This window comes from Hippopotamus amphibius, chromosome 7, assembly GCF_030028045.1.
Source record: "Hippopotamus amphibius kiboko isolate mHipAmp2 chromosome 7, mHipAmp2.hap2, whole genome shotgun sequence".
NCBI lineage: Eukaryota > Metazoa > Chordata > Mammalia > Artiodactyla > Hippopotamidae > Hippopotamus > Hippopotamus amphibius.
The window spans coordinates 76,253,842-76,276,312 of NC_080192.1; the positions used below are offsets into that span (position 1 = coordinate 76,253,842).

General features: G+C 49.6%; 1 protein-coding gene across 1 annotated transcript in view; it reads left to right on the top strand.

The window, feature by feature from the left end:
- Positions 1 to 17,958, top strand: part of CNGA3 (cyclic nucleotide gated channel subunit alpha 3) — a 55,485-nt gene extending 37,527 nt beyond the window's left edge. The window contains exons 4-8 of the mRNA XM_057742170.1: positions 424 to 603; positions 1,928 to 1,936; positions 11,523 to 11,630; positions 12,445 to 12,551; positions 16,517 to 17,958. Of these exons, the coding sequence (XP_057598153.1) occupies positions 424 to 603; positions 1,928 to 1,936; positions 11,523 to 11,630; positions 12,445 to 12,551; positions 16,517 to 17,919 (1,807 nt within the window). The 3' untranslated portion in view covers positions 17,920 to 17,958. The remainder of the gene's footprint in view (positions 1 to 423; positions 604 to 1,927; positions 1,937 to 11,522; positions 11,631 to 12,444; positions 12,552 to 16,516) is intronic.
- Positions 17,959 to 22,471: the final 4,513 nt, after the last annotated feature.

The following is a 22,471-nucleotide window of genomic DNA, read 5'->3' on the forward strand; positions in this document are numbered from 1 at the left end:
GAAGTTGTATCTGGGTGCTCGTTCCTTTAGATCTTGCTCTGAATTTTATCACTATTTGGAAATTGTATTTTTTACTGTTCCTATGCTTACCAGTCGCAACAAAGAGCTTTATGTGGGGCAAAAGGAAAGATGAACAGAAAAGCTTGCTAGTGGCCCATTGGAAGGGTCATGCCTTTGATGCTGTCCAGGTGTTCAAGGGACAAAGCCATAATGAGGAAATGTCCGTTATGGAGGAAGCTCTGTCCCAGGTGACAGAGGAGGGAAGAATAAGGCTCCGGGAGTGGGGGCAGGGGGTGGGGGGCAAAGCTGAGCCGGGCCCTGGGACCCACCTCCTGCCGGCACCTCTGCCTCTGCCCCAGCGCTCTGGGAGAGGGCTTCGGCCTGGTTCCGCTCCGCTCTCGCTGCCCGGCTGTGCCCTTCCAGGTTGTCACGCCACATCATCTCGCTGCGCGCCTGGGCCGCCAGGCACTTACGCCACGAGGACCAGAGGCCCGACTCTTTCCTGGAGCGTTTCCGCGGAGCCGAGCTCACGGAGGTGTCCAGCCGCGAAAGCCACGTCCAGTCCAACGCGGGCAGCCAGGAGCAGCCAGACCGGGGGAGAAGGTAAGGGAGGCGGGGCCGCCGGCACCAGACCCGGCGGGAAGCATCTGCTGCTCCCTCCATCCAGCATGGATCCACCCCCCGGGTGGCCTGGAGCACCAGTCCCCTCAGTTGTTCCCTGAAGAAGGGGTCTGTCTCGGGGAACAGGGCATGCTCTGAGAGTCTCCGCCTGACCCTGTCCTCCGTGGAGTTCCCGCTAGCGCCCCCTGGAGTTGGTGTTCTCAGAATCGTACCTGGGGATGTTGGCCTCACCAACCTCTCCATCCTCACCAACCTCTCCATCCTACCCACCCTGCACTGTGACCCACCTTGCTAAAACACTGGGGCTTTTGTGCCATGGCGGGTACCTAGATGGTACCCACAACTTTATGGATGGGTATACGTGCATTCTTCTGGGAAAAAGGTCCAAAGGTTGGTTAGAACTTTCAAGGGGAATCATCCTTGCCCCAGGTTAAGAACCATGGCGGGCACAGTAGGCGGGAGTAGGGTGGGGGATGGGGAGAGTGTTTGCTTCTTAATAGGAGAAGGGTCTGCAGAGCAAGGGCTCTGAGCACCTTGCATGGCCCCCTACGGGGGTCGGGGGTGGGGGGAGCTGGGGGGGTGGAGCTTGTGGCTGGTGCTGTCCGGTGTAGGCATGTAGAGAAATCTGCAGGGGCTGAACTGACATCCCCCACTACCCCCACCCCCCCCACACACACACAGAGCTTCTGGCTCCCCTCCCCCTCCTCTCTTGTTCTTGAGAAGTCGGCCCAGCCTCTGGTGGGCAGGGAGACCACTTGGGCCACGTGGGTGGAATCCATTGTCTCCGAACAGCACAGGGTATCTTTAGGACCCTCAAAGCAGTTGGGGGAGGAGAGGTAACACGTGCAGGGGAAGCAGACCTCCTCTCGGCCCCACAAACAGGAGGACTCTTGCTCAGAACCTGCTTTAAGGAAAAGGGGGCTTGAAAAAGATCTTTTGGCTGAATTCTCTAGGTCATGCCAGGGTTTAGAAGACATGAATTGCAAAAAAAGAACCATGACTGTTGCAGAACAGACAGTCCCTGTATAACTTGCTAAAGAAAATGTTGTCGGTTTTGAGTCAAAGGAACAGGAGGGCCTGGATATGGGCCCCTGGAACAGGCAAAGAGAGCCCCTGGGGAGTGACGGCTGTGAAGCCTCAGGAGAAATAGGATGGATGTTCCTGGAGCTTCAATTTTATTTTCAAAATGGAGGTGGGGGGTGTGTTTATTATAGGTTATGCAGTACATTGTGAAATGGACAGGATGTTCAAGCATATTTAAGATAAAATATGAGAGTTCAAAGAAACGTCTTGCCAGTGATGTTAGGAGACCCACGTCAGTCTTCTCTGCTAGGGAGAGTCGTGAGACTCGCTGGCTGAGAGGTGGAGGGCCAGTGGAGCAGCGTTCCTGGGCTCCCGTTTCCCACAAGCTTGGACTACAAACCCTCGGGCTCCCTGGGCTGTGGGAGGGGGACCGTGGAGGGCCTGGGTACTGGCTGGACATGTGCAGGGCCACTCTAGGTTCCCAGGGCCGGGCATCCCAGGCTGTGAGGGAGCACCAGGACCACAAGGCCCGTGTGCTGTTCACTGCTAAGCTAGAGAGACAGGAGGGATGGCGGCTAAGGAAGAAGGGAACATAGAGGAGGAGGAGGTGGAGGAAGTGGAGGAGGAGGAAGGAGGGAGGGAGAAGAGGAGGTTTGCTAGTAAGCCAACCAGGCTGGTTCTGTTCCTTTTAGGCAAGCAAAGACTTCCTTGGCTTAATTGCTCAAACTGTCTTCTCCACAACTTTAGACTCGTGGAGATGAACATTAGACTCCGCCCATTGCCCTGTGTGACCAGATGAGCAGAAGGTTGAGCTAGGACCCCATCCTCTGATGGGGACCTATGGCCAGGGCCCGACTATACCACCAATGCCCAGCCACTTGCTGGAAGGTTCAGAGTGGGCAGCTGAATGCAGTGGTGCAGGATGGGAGCAGATCAATCCGTGAGGCTTCCTGGGGGAAGAAGACGTTGAATATTCAAGGTCAAGTCCCATCAGCAAAGCAAAGTATATGCAGAGGTGGGTGTTAGTTCTCCTGTGGGTTTGGCCTGATGAGATTATGGGCAGAGAGGTGTGGCAAACACGGGCCATTGCACCCCAGAGAGCTAAACTTTCCTGCATAATCTCCGTTTCGATTCCTCGGGGGATTTTCAGATGATCCGAACCAATCCTGAAACAAGCAGTTAGAGCCACATCCTGGATGGGGGGAGGGAGGCTTGGGAGGGATGAGGAGAAGTACCGGAAAGGCATTTGGCTCGATGTTCAACATCATAGAATAGGTCCCCTGAGAGTCAAGCTAGAGTGTCACCGGCCACTGGCTTTGGCCCCCGGGGTCTCCTGTCCTGCGAATGGTCTGCAGTTACCACGAACAGGCAAGCTGCCCTCCAGCCCTGTGAGGCCAGGCTGGCTTTCTTAAACCAGCTGTCAAAAATGTGAACTGGCAGTTGAGGTCAGGGAAGATCACACCTTTTCCTTTTCCTAAAGAACACCACCAAGTACTGCCCAAGCCAGATTTAAATAAACATAGTTGGGTGTGAAACCAGCTCCCACCTTCTACCAGATTCTCACATAGATCCAGGGTGGCAGACCGTAATGTTTTAAGATGAATGTGGGGTAGGGGATGGGGGAGGATGGGCTGAAACCTGGGGCAGCTCTGCCCACGGTCTGTTTTTTGCCCTGAGAACTGGAAGCGGCCCCAGTGATGGGGTTTCCGAGGGCGGAGCCCTGTGACAGCCGTGTTTCTGCAGAGGGGGCAGCAAGTTGCAGCTGCTGCTGACTGTGTCCATTTCAGTCCAAGGAGCTCGGGCTGTTCACCCAGGAGCACCCGAGGGCAGGCACCGTGCCAGGTGGTCTCTGTGCCCCTCATAGTGCCTGGCACGCTGCCTGGTACATGCTAAAACTGGAGGACATTGAGAGGAATCAAGGCCAGGATGCTGGATGGGATTCAAAGAGGTACTCCTCATTTATTCAGAAGCCTCAGTTTACCCAAGTGTTCATTCTCTCCCACCCCACCCCCACCCCACCCAAGACTTTCACCAGCATTAGTAACAAAAAATGTTTGTCCATGACAATAACAATTCCCTCTGGTCAAGCTGCATGGAAAGGCCCAGGAGACAAGGGATGGGAGTCCCAGAATAACTGCCTGAGGGCAAGGGGTCCCCAGCAATTGGACCTGAGTTCAGATTCCCATGCTGCACTCTCTTTACCTCCCCACAGTGACTGGCCCCTGGCCAGAAACAACACCAACGCCTGCAACAACTCAGAGAAGGAGTGAGTACCTCTGCTCCCTCCCAATCCCCGCAGCCACCCTCCTCCCCGGTAGACACCCCAGCTTTGTACTGCTACTTCCCGCAAACCCCACTAGACCATTCTAGAATCCTGCTCCTTTCAGTGGAAACCCATCCCTGTGGACAAATCGGGGGGAGAGACCTGGTCCGTGTGACTTCTTTGGGCAGGTCATTTTATCTCTGTGTCTCTCGTGGTTCTTACCTATAAAGCGAAGGTGTTGGATCGGTACACGTTTTCCGTGCTGACACCTATGTTGCTATGTCTCTGAAGGTGCAAAGCTGGAGCCCCTTTACCGAGCACTGGGTAATCTCCTTCATGATGAGAGTGCACTTTCCGTTCTGCATCCTCAGGCTCCTGCGTGCCAGTGAAGTGCCCTTGTCCTAAGGCCAATTCGGGCCAATTTCCAGGGCATGATCGGGGCAGTGGAAAGAGGAAATTTAAATATTTCCAGAGATGAGCCTCTTGAAACGGTGACTCGCCATAATTCCTTCCTGCCCCCGCCCCCCTCCCCCAACGCCAAGCTGGCAGAGCTGTTGGATGCGTGATTCTAGCAACGCCACCCGAGAGCCCAGGCAGGAGTGTGCGTGTGCGTGTGACCATATGTGTGTGTGAACACGTGTGCGTGTGTGCCCCATTCTCCCACCCTCCTTTATGGAACACCGTGGGGGTAGGTAGGGGAGGGGGTTTCAGTTGGAGCTTAGGGGAAAACCATCGATATCAGCAAGAAATGGCAATTGACAGGGAACTGTGCCAAGACTTTTTCTTATTTCCCTTTTCTCCTCTGATAGGACTTTTTTCCATTTCCCTCCATGAATCTTATTTGCATTTGGGGGTTTTTGTTTGTTTTTTAAAATTTTTTTTTAAAATTGAAGTTTACAATGTTGTGTTAGTTTCTGGTATACAGCAAAGTGATTCAGTTACACACGTATATATATTCTTTTTCAGATTCTTTTCCATGATGTTTTATTACAGGATATTGAATATAGTTCCCTGTGCTCTACAGTAGGACCTTGTTGTTTATCCATTCTATATATAATCATTTGCATCTGCTAACCCCAGACTCCCAATCTATCCCTCCCCCTCCCCCCTCATTGCATTTTGTTTACATAGATTGGGACATCAAATCCAGAGACTCAAATGACAACAGTTAAGAAAAATGAAATGATTTAACCTGCAAAATGATAGCTATTGTGATATGTGCTTGATGGCCTTGGAAACCCGGTGTTTAGTCCCGCAGTCAGGCAGAGGTTCAGGGCACCGGACACCACAGGCAGAAGCCTTGTGTGTGGGTCTCCAGGCGTCTCTGTCCTGGGGCTGGGATGTGGGCAGAGATGGGGGTGGATGCTGTCAGCTACATCACACTCTCATAAATCTTTGCAGACGGGTTCATATCGAGTTCACACTGCAGCCAAAGACCAAAGGAGAGAACTGGGGACTGTCCCAAAATGGGGCCACCTGGGCACAAAGATACAGAAGTAACTTTTACGGACACCTTCCCCCATTCTTCCACATTTCTAGCATTTTCGCTTAGTCCCATGGGTTCTGAAAATATCTTTCTCCCAAACTGTTCTCCACCAAAACCAGTGTCGTTTTATAGCTCTGTGTAGGTCCCCTGGGGCAGTGCTGGGTGGATTCCAGGACAGAGCTTGATGGTGCAGGGTCCCCCCTAGGCCCTCAGCAGGTTGGTAGCCGGAGGAAAGGCCAAGGCTTGTAACCCAGGGCCACAAATCCTGAACAAGGGTGGCAGAGCCTGGTGTAATTGAACTCCTGGCAGACTGTGTGTGCCTGATAAGCTTGTGGGCTGCGCCCTCTGCTGGTGTCTTGGCATTAAGACTTCAGCTGCAGAAAGACCCGTAGATTCAGGAGAACAGAGGATGGGTGACTGTCCTTGCTCTTCTCATTCAGCGATTCTAACAACTTTTTGTTCTTACTCAGTTTATTAATATGCTCATTTTCAAAAACAGAAAACACATAAAAGCACCCACGAGCATACACCCATAAAAAGTACAGTTTATGTTAACAGTTGAACCCTATTATCAGAGACAACCCCTCTTCACATGTTGGCAGATATCCCTCTAAGTTTTCTCTAACCATATATATTAGATAGACAGATAGATAGATGATAGATAGATTGATATGATGCAATATACTTAATATATGTACTGGTTAAGACTATCTGTATCCCAGCTCAGCCACCTAAGAGCTTTGTGATCTTGAGCAAGTTACCTGACCTCTCTGTGTGTCAGTTTCCTGACTTGTGAAATAGGGATTGTAATTGGTGTCTTACTTACAGAGTTGTGTGAAGACTAACTGTTCTAATACATGTGAAGTGCTTACAACAGTGCCTGGTACGTAGTAAATGATCAGTAAATACTGACTACTGTGGTAAGCAGAATAATTTCACCACCACAGCCCCACCAAAGATGTTTCCATCCTAATCCCTGGAACCTGTGAGTAAATTAACTTACATGACAAAGGAGACTTTGCAAACATAATTATATTTAAGGACCTCCAGATGCAGAGATTATCCCGGATTATCCAGGTGGGCCCAATCACATGAGTTCATAAATGCAGAAGCGGGAGGTAGGAGGGAGTGGGTCAGAGATACGAAATGGAAGGAGATATTCCCAGTATGAGTGGGACCAACCTGTCACTGCTGGCTTTGAAGATGGGGGAAGGGAGGCATGAGCCATGGATGCAGCAGTTTCCAAAAGCCGGGGAAAGCCCTCCACCTACAGGCAGCAGGAAAACAGGGACCTTGGTCCTGAGCTTCAAGGAACTGGATTCTGCCAAAAATCCCAGTAAGCAGGAAACAGATTCTCCCCAGAGACTCCAAAAAGGAACACAGCCTGAAGACACATTGATTTTCATCCAGTCAGATTATACCAGACTTCTGATCTCCAGAACTGTAAGAGAACAAATTTGGGTTGTTCTAAGATACTACATTTGCGGTAATTTGTCATGGCCACAGTAGAAAACCAATAACACAGCTTTTGATCCCAGAAGTGGGGCGCTGCTGTAACAAGCGCCTAAAATATGGAAGTGGCTTCGGAATTGAACACTAGGCAGGATCTAGAAGAATTTTTAAGGAGCGTGTTTTTTCAAAAAGCCTAGATTGCTTTGAACAGGTTGTTAAAAGAAATATGGTTGTTAAAGACACTACCAGTGAGGGTTCAGAAGGAAATGGGGAGCATTACAGAGAAAACCTAAATAGCCTATATACCTAATACCTAAAAGGTCGAAACAGAGTATTAGTAGAAATCTGGACTTTAGGGGTGCTGCTGGTGAGGGCTCATAAGGAAGTGAGGAGCAGGCTATTAGAACCTGAAGGAAAGGGGATTCTTGTTGTTTAGCAGTAAAAAGCTTAGTGGGATTATGTCTCGCAAGTATGGGGGAAGCAGAATTTGTATGCAATGAGCTTGAAAATTTAGCTGAGGACATTTCTAAGCAAAGGTATTGAGGGTGCAGCCTGGTTCATTCTTGCTGCTTGTGGTAAAACTTGAGAAAGAAATGCAGGGAAGAACTGTTAAATGAAAAGGAAACAAGACTTGATGATTTGGGAAATTCTCAGCTGCTCAAATGGCAAAATATATTGTTTTAAAAATTCACCGTCAGGAAAGCATGCCTTTGGGAAAGAGCTGAGGTTGTGGCTGAGCTTTTGCTAATAACTCAAAGATCAGAAATTCTGCGTATTCAGTCACATAAAAGATCCTCTGAAGAGATGGAGGGTGTGACACGTCTGGTCTCAGCAGAAGCCAAAAACAGATTTCTCAGAAAGATCTGTGGATGAGCCTCTGTCTAGCGGAGTGGATCCCTCAGGTATACATGACCCACAAAGCTCTAGAAGATGTTATGGCAGCTGAAACGCTGCCAGCTTGGACCTGAAGGACAGAAACAGTACAAAATGAAGGAAAGCTATTAGACCTCTAAATTCTAGATGCAGAAAGCAGGCTGATAAAACTACTCAGCTACAAACAAACAGGTGCTACCTTTCATGAAAAAGGTAGGATGACTCAGGACAGAGCCATGAGCTACAGGGGCTTATTCTCAGGCCTTGAAACATAGTGGCGATGGCCCTGCTGGATTTCAGAATCGCTGGGAACCAGTGACTCCTTTGTCCTCACATCTTCTCCCTGTTGAACTAGAACATCTGCATCTGTTACTCTGTGCCTGCTCCTCCATTGTGTTTATGGAGCAGATGATTTGTTTCTTTAGTTCCACAGGTAGTGAGAACTCGTGTGCTGGAAGGTCACACCCACATACACCTGATTTAGATGATGAGATTTGGGACTTCTGAGCTGATGAGACTTAGATGGTGATTTTGGACTCTGAGTTGATGCTGTAATGAGATGAGGCTGTGGGATCTTGGAATGGGAGTGAAGTCATTTTGCACGTGGGATGCTAGGAAATCTTTCAGGGCCAATGCTGTCTGTAGTAGTAGGTAGCCCGGAGGTGCCCATGTCCTCACCCCCACATCCTGTGACTATATTACCTTACACGCCAGAGGGACTTTGCAGATATGGTTAAGTTTAAGGACTTTGAGATGGGGAGATTTTCCTGGCTTATCAAGATCAGCCCAATCTAATCACGTGTGTCCTTTAAAAGTGGAGAACCTTTCCCAGCTGCAGAGAATCAGAGACATGGCATCTTAAGATGGACTCAACCTGCTGTTGCCGGCTTTGAAGATGGAGGAAGGACACCATGAACCAAGGATGCAGCAACCTGTAAAAGCTGGGAATGTTCTCAGCTTACAGCCAGCAAGAAAATGAGGATATTGGTCCTAGAATTGCAAAGAACTGAATTCTGCCCAAGTGAGCAGGAAACAGGTTCTCCCCTAGTGTCGGATCACAGCCCTGCAGACGCCTTAACTTGACTTCAGCGAGAGACCCCCTACCAGACCTCTGACCTACAGATTTGCAAGATCATACATTTGGGCTATTTTAAGCCACTAAATTTCTGGTAATTTGTTGTGGCAGCAATAGAAAACTAGTACATCTATTATTATAAAACCTTTTGTTAGTCTACTTTTTAACTTAGCAAAATCTGAAGAACATTTTCCCCTGTCACTGAATATTCTTCCACAACCTCATTGAAAAGTGGCCTTGTAGAATTCTGTGGTTGATAAGGAATGTCCTCTGTTGTATGATTAGACTGTTTACGCTGTGACGATTAGACATAATGGTGGTAATGAGTCTTCCGTACGCACACTTGCACACATCTTTGTTTCCTGGGGAAGTGCTGTGTAAAGTGCATTGGTCTTTTTCAGCGAGTGTTTTATTAGAAGACACTCGTGTCTCAGCCCTTCCTTCCTCCAGGGGAAGGAACAGGGGAATCAGAAGGGCCGGTGGGGGATTCCGGAGGCGCCCTGAGGCAGGCAGTGTCTTTTATCCTCCACCTTGGTTTCCTTGGCTGTTCAGTGGGCAATAATGTCTGCCTGGCAGAACAACTTCTAACCATGTCCAGCCCATAAAAGTCATGCAATAAAGAAGGGGAAGCAGAGTAAAGCTGTGTGTTGAGGAGACACCTGCCCTCGCAGGCTCTTCCTGCAGATGCAGACAGGTGGGCGAGGCCCCACCCACAACATCACATCCAGCAAAGTCTGGAAGCGTCTGCATGTGGCTGCATTTGCCTCAGATGACTGGAAGATTTGCTGATACACGGCACACCTGTGCCTGCCTAAGGGTCTCTCTTCCCTTCTGTCCCCTGGCTTTCCCATCTAGGGCCAGGTTTCCATTTGATCCATGAACAACGGAAAGGCCACCCCCTTTCCTCAGAACAAATTGCTCTCCATGTGACTCCTAAAACTCCCAGTGACTTTTCCACCCTAAAGGTGTGGATTGAAGTTTATTTCCTATTACCTCAAAAGTTTCCAGTCTCAAGCTGCTTGTGACTTCCTAGGGGCTCATGGAAATAGGTCAGAAATCGTAGAATATTAGACTGAACTATTGTGTACATTTCAATGTATATACAATGGATACTTCAGTGGAGGTGGTTTACCTCACCCTTCAGGAATAATAATAATATTATATTATTATTATTAATGAAATCAGCAAGCTCGTTTCATCCCAGTGTGCTGGAAAGATTGTTTTCCTGCACCATGCCCTCTCCCCGGTGTCACTGTGGCCTACCCTCTCCTTGTGGTAGTGACCTTGGTATATGAAAATTGCTAAATGTCACCCTGTGTCATCCAGTGACAAGGAGAAAAAGGAGGAAAAAGAGAAAAAGGAAGAGAAAAAGGAAAACCCCAAAAAAGAGGAGTAAGTACTGAGAGAAACTGCCCCCAAAGAGCGGGTTCCATGGCCAGAGCAGGCCTGGTTCCACACCACCCCGCCCTGGCCCTGGGGAGGAGAGAGATGCCATCGGGCCTTAGAGTCAGCCCTGGAGAGAGGGCTGCTTAGGCTGCAGAAAAGGAGTTGGTCTCAGGAGGTGATCAGGCCTCCTGAGATCACGTGAGGGTCTCGTGTTGCAGGGAAAGTTGGGGAACCCAAAGCGGGGCTTGCAGGTACACAGGGTTGTCTGCAGCCTCAGGTGAGCAGTTTGGGGCTCCCCTAGAGCCTGCTCCAGTGCCCCCCCGCCCAGGCATTCTGTTTGCCCACAAGGTGACCATCCACACAGTCGGATTAAGTGGAACTCTTCTCTTGGGCACTGAAAGACACTATATTCACAAACTTCCAACCAAACCCAGGGGTGATGAACGTTGGGAACATCCAAAGCCCTTTCAATGAGCAGCTGATCTTGTATTTGCTGAGTTGAGGTGAAAGCAGAAAGGCAACCCAGGGTCTCCTCTGGGGCGTGGGAGCAGCTCTGCAGGCCTGGGTGGGCATAGAGGGCAGATGGGGTTGGGGAGGAGGCACGTGGACCCAAAGTAAAGATCTCCAGTACCGCCTATAAATTCTAGTCCTCCGAAAGTCCTGCAGATAAAAACTGAAAGCACCCTTAGCTGTTTCTTTCATTCAGTGTTGGCCAACATAGCCTTGATGATTCCCAGGTTGGTGGTGTTTGATGTGGAGGCAGGACCCCAGTGCTTGGAAGTGAGTCTTTAGAACATCTGCACAAATGCAGTTCGTGAGGTGGAGGGAGAGCATTCCCAAGAGAGAGCTCCATGCTCCCAAGTTCGGTCCAGAGAGGACCTGCCTCAGAACCCCCTGGGGCAGTGATTAAATGTACATTTCCAGGCTCCAGCCCTGGAGGGGCTCTGGGTGGGGATGAGAATCAGCATTTTCACAAAGCTCCCTGAGATGATTCCAACATCCCTGTGCTCCACGTTCCTCCTCAGCATCCTGAAGGGTGTGGATGATACCACAGGACACGTGGGAAGGTCATTGCCATGGTTTTATAGTCACCAGTGGCTTCCTGGGGCACTGAGCTGGGAGGGGAGGCCCTCCGGAGTCTGCCCTGCTCCCAGCCTGGGTCGGGCACCCATACAGGGACACCCTTGTGACCCCCTGGGACTGACAGCACCCCATCTGGGCAGCCATCTCTTCAGCTGCAGCCCGCAATTGCCCTGGGGTCTCTAAGCTAGGCCAGGGCTCTAAGCCTTTCCAGAGCTGTGATCTTCCCACAGGCTATGCTGTTTGTGTGTCGGTGTTTCCAGGAAGAAGAAGGGCACCGTCGTGGTGGACCCCTCCAGCAACGTGTACTACCACTGGCTGACCGTCATCGCCATGCCCGTCTTCTACAACTGGTGTCTGCTCGTGTGCAGGTAGGGGCGTGGGGCGAGGGCTCCACCCGGGAGGGGCAGCCAGGCCTCAAGACAGAGCTCTGAGTCCCCGGCGGCCACCATCCAGCTGAATGTGCCTCAGTTTCTCCATCTATAAGGAGGGTCTAAGAGAGGGCCATCTGGGTTCCCTGAAGCACTGATGGGGGCCTGCGTTTGAGATCAAAACAAAGGTCCTGGCACCCTGGAGCCTTCTTAATGCAGTCGCAGGAGGAAGGGGCAAAGGCGAGTGGTTGCTCTTCTGAGGGGACGTGGGAGGGGCTGGGGCACACCTGAGCTGATCTGCAGGACAGGGACACGGGCGCCAGGCGGCCTTCTCAGGCTGTCGGCTGTGGGCTTTGGGCTTCCTGAGCCGGTTGGGGTGCAGGGCGAGCTGCTGCTCTTGTGAGGGCAGCCGGGGCCTCTGGGTGCTCCGGAGCTGCCACGCTGTGGGGGTAGATGTGCCTTGTCTGTTGTTAATCTCTCAGAAACTGTTTTTTCTTTGTTGGCATTTGGCCCCAGAAAGGGCACGTTCTCAGCCCCTTCATCTGAGGCCTGGAAAAGCTGCCCTCTGGCTGGGGGATGGGAGCCGTCTTGTCACTTACTGCTGAGAGGCAACAGGGCCCGCTCTTTGGCGTCAGTCCCAGCTCTTCTTAGGAGTTTGGCCTGGGCCCCCTCATCAAGGCTGGGGTGTCGACGCTGGGGTACGACCCTGCACGCCAAGCTGTGAGCGGGGTGAGCTGACCCCAGGCGTGTGGCACAGAGCTGCTGCCCGCCCGGCCCCGCCCCCACGCAGCTGCCCCTTCTCGCGATTGTTTAGGGCCTGTTTTGATGAGCTTCAGTCCGAGCACCTGATACTTTGGCTGGTCCTGGACTACTCGGCAGATGTCCTCTACGGCTTAGACGTGCTGGTCCGAGCCCGGACAGGTGAGTGGACGGGGGCCCGGGGCCGCAGACCCCACAGCATGTTTTGGGGGGACCTGGGGGCCACAGGGCAGGTTCAGGGGGATGCAGAACAGTAGCCCTTGGAGTTCCTCTTCCTGGACAGTGAGAGCAGCCAGGACGTGTTACCCTGTGGCTTTTAGAGGAGGTGTCATAAACGGAGAACTAAAATCTGAAACAGGGCCTCGGGGGATATGCCTTCCTTCAGGGGAAAACAGGCCGGCACCTGGGAGCCTCTGCCAGAGTGCTCGTACTTACACTTGGGCAGACGTTTCCTCGAGCAACAGGATACAGAGGCTCTGTAAGGGACTAAAAACTACGCGCATGTGTAGACCGCCTCAGCCGCCTCTCCAGCCCGACCCACTGATCTACCCCCATTCCACTTAAGCGACAAGCTTGCCCCTTCCTCAGCGCACGAGCAAGGGCGCCTGTTCCTCGTTTTCCTCCCTCGTGCTGCCCGAGTCCCAGTAAAGCCTTGCCTGAGTTCCGCCTCTGGCCTCTTACCAATTTCTAGTGATTAAAGAGTCCTAGAACGTGGGTTGGTAACAAGATCACCTCCAGTTGTGAGTGAAGGCTAAAGCCCCACCCATGCCTCAGTCTCCAAGCTGTGTATCCTTGGGGCTCCTTTTTCTGATTTTCACAGACATCACATAAGCTGGTAGAGGCCCTGCTTGTCACCTCCAAGATTTGTAAACTAGAAAGCGTGCCATGGTTGTGGATGTAAACACCACTGGATCACAGCAAAACCTCAGGGTGGCTTCATGGTGTACAAAGCATTTGAAGCACATCTCGTTTTCTCATGAGAACTGCTGCAGGAGACAAGATGTGTGGGCACGACTATCTCCATCATACTGCTTTAGAAGCTGGGGCCCAGAGATGCTGAGTGGCCGGCCCAAAGGCCACTGTCACCACCCAGCAGGCCAGACAGGTTTTCCCTCTGCTCCTGAATTAGTGCCCAGTATCATAACGTAGACGATCTCAAGAACACGGCTTGAGGCTTGCATGGTGACTTGGCCAGTCCTGGTGGCCTGCTGTTCCTCTGTCACATGAGCCTACGGAGATGCAAGAGCACATGGGTGGCCAACTCCTTGCTTCAATCAGGCTTCAGTGGGACAGGCCACCCTCACCCAGACATCAACCCCACCCTCTTTTGTGCTTGGTACTGTCCCTGGCAACCTACGATTGCACAGAAGTCCGGGGGAGAAAGGGGACAGGTGGGCACAGACACCAAGAGGCCATGGATCACATTCCAGGAGAGAAAGCGTCAGAATTGAGAGGAGATTATTAAGGAGGAGGTGTCGAGGGGTCCCCAGGCACAGGGGTGCCATGTCGTGCTCCAGGCACTCAGTAAACACCAGTGTAACCAAACCAGTGGGGGACGGGGAGCTGGGAAGCAGGGTGTGCCTAACATGTGACAACAAACCTGATGTTCGCTTTTCACAGAGGGGGCAACCCTACCTCTGTCTAGCCCTCGACTGTGGCCCTGGACCAGCAGCATCACCTGAAGGTGGTTAGAGGTGCCCCAGACCTATGGGACCACACTGGGGGCAGGACCAGCTCCATGACATACAGAGCCCTCCCTGTGGTTCTTATGCTCACCCAAATCTAAAGAGCTTCGTTATCTTAGTCTCTCTACTCTTGTGTGTGCTTGAAAGTGAAAGAAAGAATGGAAGAAAGAGAGAGGGAGGGAAAAGAGGGAGAGAGGGAGGGAGGGAGATGGCTGTTCATGGCCTATTTGATTGATTTCATGAGTAATAACACCTCACGACTCCCAGAGCATCTCCAGACCAGGCTAAGTCCCAGGCGGTGGGTCCCAGGCTTCATGTGTTTTAAAAGCCCCATGCGTGACAGTAACGTGCAACCAGGAAGGAAAACCACTGTGCCCCTGGGTAGGGTTTTGTTTTGTTTTTGTTTTTTGAAGCATTTTTATTGAGATACAGTTGACATACAATAAACTGCATATATTTAAAATGTACAATTTGATAATTTTTTTCTTATTAGTAATGTATATATGGCAATCCCAATCTCCCAATTCACCCCCCTCCCCACTTTCCCCACTTGGTGTCCATATGTTTGTTCTCTACATCTTGTGTCTCTGTTTCCTGGGCAGGGTTTTAAAGACATGGGTCGTGCCCCGTTAGTGACTGGTAAAGTCAGTTTGCTAGGCCATGACCAGTGTTTTTAAGGATTTTATTGTTAATGTTTTCAAACATGTACAAAACTGAGAGAATAGTTTTATGAATCCCCACGTACCCTCACCCAGCTCCAATTGTTATCAACATTTTGCTAATCTTGTTTCATTTATCCTCCCACTCCCTGTTCTTGGATGGAGTTTTGTTGTTTTTTTTTTTTTTAAGAATATTTATATTTTTTCCAATTCTTTACACTTTTATTAACACAAAAAAATATTCAAACACTGAGAAAATTGAATGACTTTGGAAGCAGAGCTCATAGCTTTCTGCTTACATGTAAGTCACAATTCTGGGCTGTTGGCACAAAAAGATAATCAACATTCATAAAACCCTTACTATTAAATATATCTAACATAAGTTAAAATCACAGGCACTGGTTTATCAAATCCACACTTCATCTGTAAGACTAACCACAGTGTAACTTAGATTTTTCCCAAACAGAAAAACTGGCAATACACAAGGCTTTCTAGTAAAAATGTAATTTTTCTCTTTAGGAAACTAAAAGCGAATAGTCTGTGGTAGTACAACAGCAGGTAAAATAATACTTTACCCAACTTAGATCCAAATATGTTTTTAACAAGTGATGAAAATTTCTTTTATATAAATTTATTTAATTTATTGGCTGCGTTGGGTCTTCATTGCTGCACACAGGCTTTCTCTAGTTTATGCAAGCGGGGACTACTCTTCATTGTGGTGCACGGGCTCCTCATTGTAGTGAGTGGCTTCTCTTGTTGCAGAGCACAGGCTCTAGGTGCATGGGCTTCAATAGTTGCGGCACATGGGCTCAATAGTTGTGGCTCACAGGCTCTAGAGCACACGCTCAATAGTTGTGGCACATGGGCTTAGTTGCTCCGTGGCATGTGGAATCTTCCCAGAGCAGCGCTTGAACCCGTGTCGCCTGCATTGGCAGGTGGATTCTTAACTACTGCGCCACCTAGGAAGTCCGTGATGAAATATTTTAATTAAAAAAAGACATTTTTTTTCTGATGCAGCCATTTAAAAACAAAGTTAAATAATGTGAATATTCCTTTTGAAACTGATAATCTAACTTAAAAATGTAATGCGTGTTTTGTAATAGAGTTAAAATTCCTTTTAATTATTAGATTGCAGCATTTTTTTGCAATGTTGCACTGAAAACTGAGACCTGTTTTCTTTTGTGTATATGTGGTTTCAAAAACACAGTAGCTAGTTCTTTCTTTACTTACTTAGATTTTTACATGAGATACCCCTCTACCCGAAACAGATGCTTTATCTTCCTCTGAAAAACAACATTTGTAAGTTCATTATCATGTGGAATTCTGGCACCATCCTTTCCTGACCCATCCCCATCACTCTCAAATCCAAGGATAAAATTTCTTCCTTGCATTATACACCAAAATACATTAGCACTGTATTTTGCTAATCTCAGACAGTAACCATGTTAGCATGTAACTTTAACTAGGGACCCATTTTTTAAATATAACTTCCATTTATCTCTGAAAATTTAATAAGCATTCCTCACTACCATTGAATACCCAATACACATTCAAATTTACATAACTGATCTATATTTTTAATTGAGTAAAATGGATTAGATCATTGAATAGAAAATATCAGAGTGCATTTCCTGTAATAATGGTTTGTGTAGTTTTTGGAAATTGTTTCTATTATATACGTATAATCACATCTCGTGTAGTCTCGAGGTAGATACCTTTCTGTGGGCCGTGGTCATAAAAAGGCAGCCTCTTTGATGCCCACATGATCTGTCTTCTTCGTTAGGCTTCCTGGAGCAAGGCTTGATGGTCACGGAGGCCAACCGGCTGTGGAAGCACTACACAAAGACCTTGCACTTCAAGCTGGACATGTTGTCCCTGATCCCCACGGACCTGGCTTATTTTAAGCTGGGCATGAACTATCCAGAACTGAGGTTCAACCGCCTACTGAAGTTGGCCCGGCTCTTCGAATTCTTTGACCGCACAGAGACGAGGACCAACTACCCCAACATGTTCAGGATTGGGAACCTGGTCTTGTACATCCTCATTATCATCCACTGGAATGCCTGCATCTACTTTGCCATTTCCAAGTTCATTGGTTTCGGGACTGATTCCTGGGTCTACCCAAACATCTCAAACCCAGAGTATGGGCGCCTCTCAAGGAAGTACATTTACAGTCTCTATTGGTCCACCTTGACCCTGACCACCATCGGTGAGACCCCACCCCCCGTGAAAGATGAGGAGTATCTCTTTGTGGTCATTGACTTTCTGGTGGGTGTCCTGATTTTTGCCACCATTGTGGGCAACGTGGGCTCCATGATCTCAAACATGAACGCTTCACGGGCCGAGTTCCAGGCCAAGATTGACTCCATCAAGCAGTACATGCAGTTCCGCAAGGTGACCAAGGACCTGGAGACACGGGTGATCCGGTGGTTCGACTACCTGTGGGCCAACAAAAAGACGGTGGATGAAAAGGAGGTGCTCAAGAGCCTCCCCGACAAGCTGAAGGCTGAGATTGCCATCAACGTGCACCTGGACACTCTGAAGAAGGTCCGCATCTTCCAGGACTGCGAGGCGGGGCTGCTGGTGGAGCTGGTGCTGAAGCTGCGGCCCGCAGTGTTCAGCCCCGGGGATTACATCTGCAAGAAGGGCGACATCGGGAGGGAGATGTACATCATCAAGGAGGGCAAGCTGGCTGTGGTGGCCGAGGATGGGATCACCCAGTTTGTGGTCCTGAGCGATGGGAGTTACTTTGGGGAGATCAGCATCTTGAACATCAAGGGGAGCAAGTCGGGGAACCGCAGGACGGCCAACATCAGGAGCATCGGTTATTCCGACCTGTTCTGCCTCTCCAAGGATGATCTGATGGAGGCTCTCACCGAATACCCTGAGGCCAAGAAGGCACTGGAGGAGAAGGGGCGGCAGATCTTGATGAAGGACAACCTGATCGACGAGGATCTGGCCAAGGCTGGGGCAGATCCCAAGGACATCGAGGAGAAGGTGGAGCACCTGGAGTCCTCCCTGGACACCCTGCAGACCAGGTTTGCACGGCTCCTGGCTGAGTACAATGCCACCCAGATGAAAGTGAAGCAGCGGCTCAGCCAGCTGGAAAACCAGGTGAAGACTGGCCTCCCTCCTGATGAGGATGCTCCCGGGGATGCTCCACAAACAGAGACCAAACAACAGTGAGGATGCAGATGTCTGTCTCCCGCTTCCCAGAGTCAGCTGTCAGTGTGACGCTACGCTGCGCGGGACATGACTGGGGTTGAATTCCAGTTTTCCTTACCCTTCGAGAGCTGTGTGGCCTCGGTTTCCTCATCTAGAAAATGGGACTCTTTACATCTGCCCCAGTTAAGTGGCAGGTTGCTGTGAGCTCCACAAGAAATGCTGCATGCAGCAGGGCTTTGTAAATTGTGAGGTGTCCCCAGTCCAAGAGTATGAAAGTGTGAGCCCAGAACTCTTTTTTTTTTTTTTTATCCATGGGGAATTTTTAGACTTTTGAACTTCATATTTTTTTGGAAATGGAAGATTATTTAGTCACCCACCCCCTCCCGCCCCTCACTCCACCACCTTCTGTTGAGGGAGATGTAACAGAAGCTGAAAGTAACTCAGATTCAATACATGAGACAGTTTGGAGCCTATTTCTTTCTGCCTCTGGTATCTCCTCATGTGCTCTTTGGGACCCTAGAAACCCTGGCCTTTGGTGCTGTGACAAGCAGAAGGGATGAAGCCAGGTCACCCCAGTTGAGGTCACTTCAAGTCCAAGAAGCAAATCCAGGCTCTCTGGCATCCAGGTCCTATGAAACCGGAATCTGTTTCATGGAAAAGAGCATCTCTGTTAGGGAAAGACACATCCCCTAAGTCGCCAACAGGATTCAAAGACAGCCTCTCTCCTGGTCCCTGAGTCAGGGCTGTGGGACAGCCTGTTCTGACTTGAGGGGGAGAGTACATTGAGGGGAAAGGCTCCCAGGTTGGAGGTTGGAATGGGGTCCTAAGCCAAACAAGCTGACCGCTAGGACTTTTAGGAGGTGAGACCCTTAGGCCATGTCTTTGCAAACTGCTCCTTAACCCTGGAAGAGGAAGCCTTGCTCTCCCTTGAGATTACATCCTGAGGCAAAGCTCTTAGCTGAAAATGTGCAGGGTACAGAACCTAGCTCTTTTTGTCTAATCCAGTAAATAGTATTGCGTTAACATGTTATATAAGCTATCTATAGGTGTGGGTTCTATGACTGTGAGTTAATATCTTAATGGTCCATCCCTTGCTTAATACACATTGTAAATTACCCAAAGACGAGTCCCTTTCCTGATGCAGAGAAGCCATATATGCAAGTTTTCCTGCTCCTCTCTTCAATCATTCTCTCTGTCTCTGTCTCCTCTTCTTCCTTCTTTCTCTTCTCTTTCCCCTCCTCCTCTTTCCTCCTATCCTCTCTTCTTAAACAAGATGCCCCGTTTGCTTTGGCAACTTTGAAGTCTCTGTGGTCTGCTGTTATAATCCATATGCTATATAACTGGGCCCTAATGTAGTTCATACAAAAGGTGCTGCCTTTTCAAGTGCGTATTTTGGATTTACATGGGTCTCTTCTGGTTTTTACTATGCATCACTTGACCATGTTAACTTTTTAAAAGGAATTTCAAAGGCCTATTAAAGGAAGGTGTGATCCAAGCTCCTATCATCAGCAAACTGTAACTAGCAATGTGTTATCAAAATGCATGTATTTTAAAAAGCCTTAACTATTAATTTTGCCTACATTCATATTTGCACAGGAAAAATAGAGACCCGGATTTAAAAAATACTGAATGACTCCTGCTTCATGTTTTGTCATAAGGGAAGATTCGGTCCTGGGCTATGTTTCTAGGGCAATGAGCCCGGCTTCCCCAAAAGAACGGGCGCTGGTGAACAGGGACAGCACATGTTCCATGTGAGGGGATATGTACAAAAGCAGGTAAGAAAATGCAGCCAAAGCGGCAACGTTTGTCACAGTGAGTAATTCAAAGCATTCAGATACATAAGAAGTGTATCCCAGTCAGGGTGCTAAGCTTCCTGGCATCATTTGTCCAGGGTCGCCATGGGGGGTGGTCAGGCAGTTCGGGAAGGCATGGGTGGACAGGAAGCCGGGTAAGCATTTCCCTGGCTTTGTCCAATGCTAATGCCCAAGGAGTTGGGGTCGTAAGTTAAAATATGGGCTTCGATGAATCAGGGCTGCTCTCATTCAAGTCACAACCATGCTTCTTGGGCAGGTTATTGTACCTCACTAGAGCTTGCTTTCCTCGCCTGAAAAACGGGAACCATACTGCCCACCTCACAGAGTTGTTGTAAATAAACTTTAAAGTAACACAGTATAATGGGGGTGTCCCGTTCAAATTCTCGGGTGCAGAAAATGTCACCTTATTGTCCTAGAGAAATAAATGAATACAATATCATCTAGTTAGCCTCCGGCTGCCAAGATTGTTGGAAAGTTGAGTCTCGGGTTGTTTTCAGGATTACTGTTCACTGTCTTGGAAACTGAGACAGATTTTGTGGTCTCCCAGCCATTTTGCTGCTCCTGGAGGCCATCCCTCCCTCTGCATCGGGTGCAGCCATGGGGAACCATGCTAGGAGACAGCTTCTCTTTGTGCCTTTCGTGGGAATCTAAGCTCATAGAGGTCCTTGTGTCTATGTCTTGTCTCAGAGAGTCTCTGAGACAAGAAAGGAAGAAAATGTTGGTGGACACCCCTCACACAGACTGATGCAGGTTCCCTGGCAGAACCCTGGGGAGGTGGGAGGTGGCAGGACCTCAGATGAGCAGGCTGGAGCTTTGGCTCTGGGGAGCCCAGCCTGGTGAAGATTCCAAAGCCCCGGGCTGGGAAAGTCCCAAATCTTCCAGACCTTAAGGAACCACACAGAGCTGGGCAAAGGATATCTTGGCAGTAACCAGTATAAAGAGCATCTGAAAATATTTGTAACTCAACTGATTCAATAAGAAAGAAGTCTGCCCCATCCCCCTGAAGCACGGGCCCTCAGACATCTGACACTACCAACTACCAAAGTTAAGCAAGGCCAGGGATCTGTTGTAACTTTATCAGCAAACTCTGGTCCCTCTTAGACCCTTCTGCCAGGGTTCTATCAAATAAAAGGAAGCCAAGGCAGATTCCTTCTCTGGGTCTGGAGGCCATTAGTAATACCCTGAGGAAGGAGAGGTGAAATGCAAACTCTGAAGCTCAGGGAGTGATTTTGTCTCATAAAGTTGAAGACTCATTCCTGTGACGTAACAACCCTACTTCTGGCTCCCATATGTAGGAAAGCTTTCACACATGTATATCCAGAGAGGTGTACAAATGTTTATTGCAGCATTATTTTAATACAAAAAAGAAAATAATCTAAATACCAGAATCTAAGAACACCCTTGTAGCCCACAGGTATTACAAGGGTTGGGGAGCGTTCCTCTCCTTTCAATTTATTTTTTGTATTTATTTATTTTTATTGGCTGTGTTAGGTCTTCCCTGCTGCGCACGGGCTTTCTCTAGTTGCAGATAGTGGGGACTACTCTTCGTTGTGGTGTGTGGGCTCCTCACTGAGGTGGCTTCTCTTGTTGCAGAGCACGGGCTCTATTGTGCAGGCTTCAGTCATCGTGGCACTTGGACTCAGTAGTTGTGGCACTCGGGCTCTAGAGCACAGGCTCAGTAGTTGTGGCACATGGGCTTAGTAGCTCCACAGCATGTGGGATCTTCCCAGCCCAGGGATCGAACCCATGCCCCCTGCATTGGCAGGCAGTTGCTTAACCACTGCGCCACCAGGGAAGGTCCCTCCTTTCAATTTAAAACTGGAAACATCCTGCGATCTCAGTCCTAAATGGGCTCATCCTCTCCCTCCCACTTTGCATCCTTGGTCCAGCCTCTCTTCTGACATCACACACGAGCAACCCCCATCCCTCATTGGACACTGGCCTCGCTCTTGGCTGCACACAAATGCAGTCAAGGTTGGGGGGAGCCTCCGAGAACCACCACTGAACCCTTACAACACTCCTGAGCCCTCCAGAAAATTTTTTTAAATGCCAAGCAATTGCTAGGCCTGCAGGGGGGGTGCTCCATTGCACCACTGGGACACAGCTGGTTCACAGAGTGCAAGCCCGGGAGTCTGAAAGAGCAGAAGGAGCACCCCCGGGCTTCCCAACTATCCAGCCTCCTCTCTGCAAAGAAGAAAAGCAAGTGGCGTTTGGCACCTTGATTGTGGTTTTCTTCTGTTTGGTGTCTGCCCCCTGGTGGATGAGGCTGGTCTAGAAGCTGGTGTGGGCTTCCCCTGGTGGGTGGAGCTAGGTCTCAGCCCTCTGGTGGGCAGGGCCATGTCTAGGGCCCCGTCTAGAGGCAGTTGTGGGTTCAGGAAGCCTTTAGGCAGCCTGTGTGTGTTAACAGATGAGGCTGTGTCCCTGCCTACTTAGCTGTTTGGCCTGAGGCTTCCCAACATGGGTGCCTATAGGCTGTTGGGTAGGGGGGCTAATGAGCCAAGATGCGAGGTCCCAGCAGTGTTGTTCCCATGAAAGAATGTTCCCGAATATTGCTGCCACCAGAGTCTGTGTCTCCCAGGTGAGCTGCAGCTGTGCCCCTACCTCCACCTCTCTGGGAGACTCTCCAAGACCAGCAGGTAGGTCTGGCCTCAACTCCTGTCAAATTACTGCTTTTGCTGTGCATTCTGGTGAGCATGAGATGTTGTGTATACCATTTAAGAGTGGAGTCTCTATTTCACCCAGTCTTTGGGGCTCCCGAA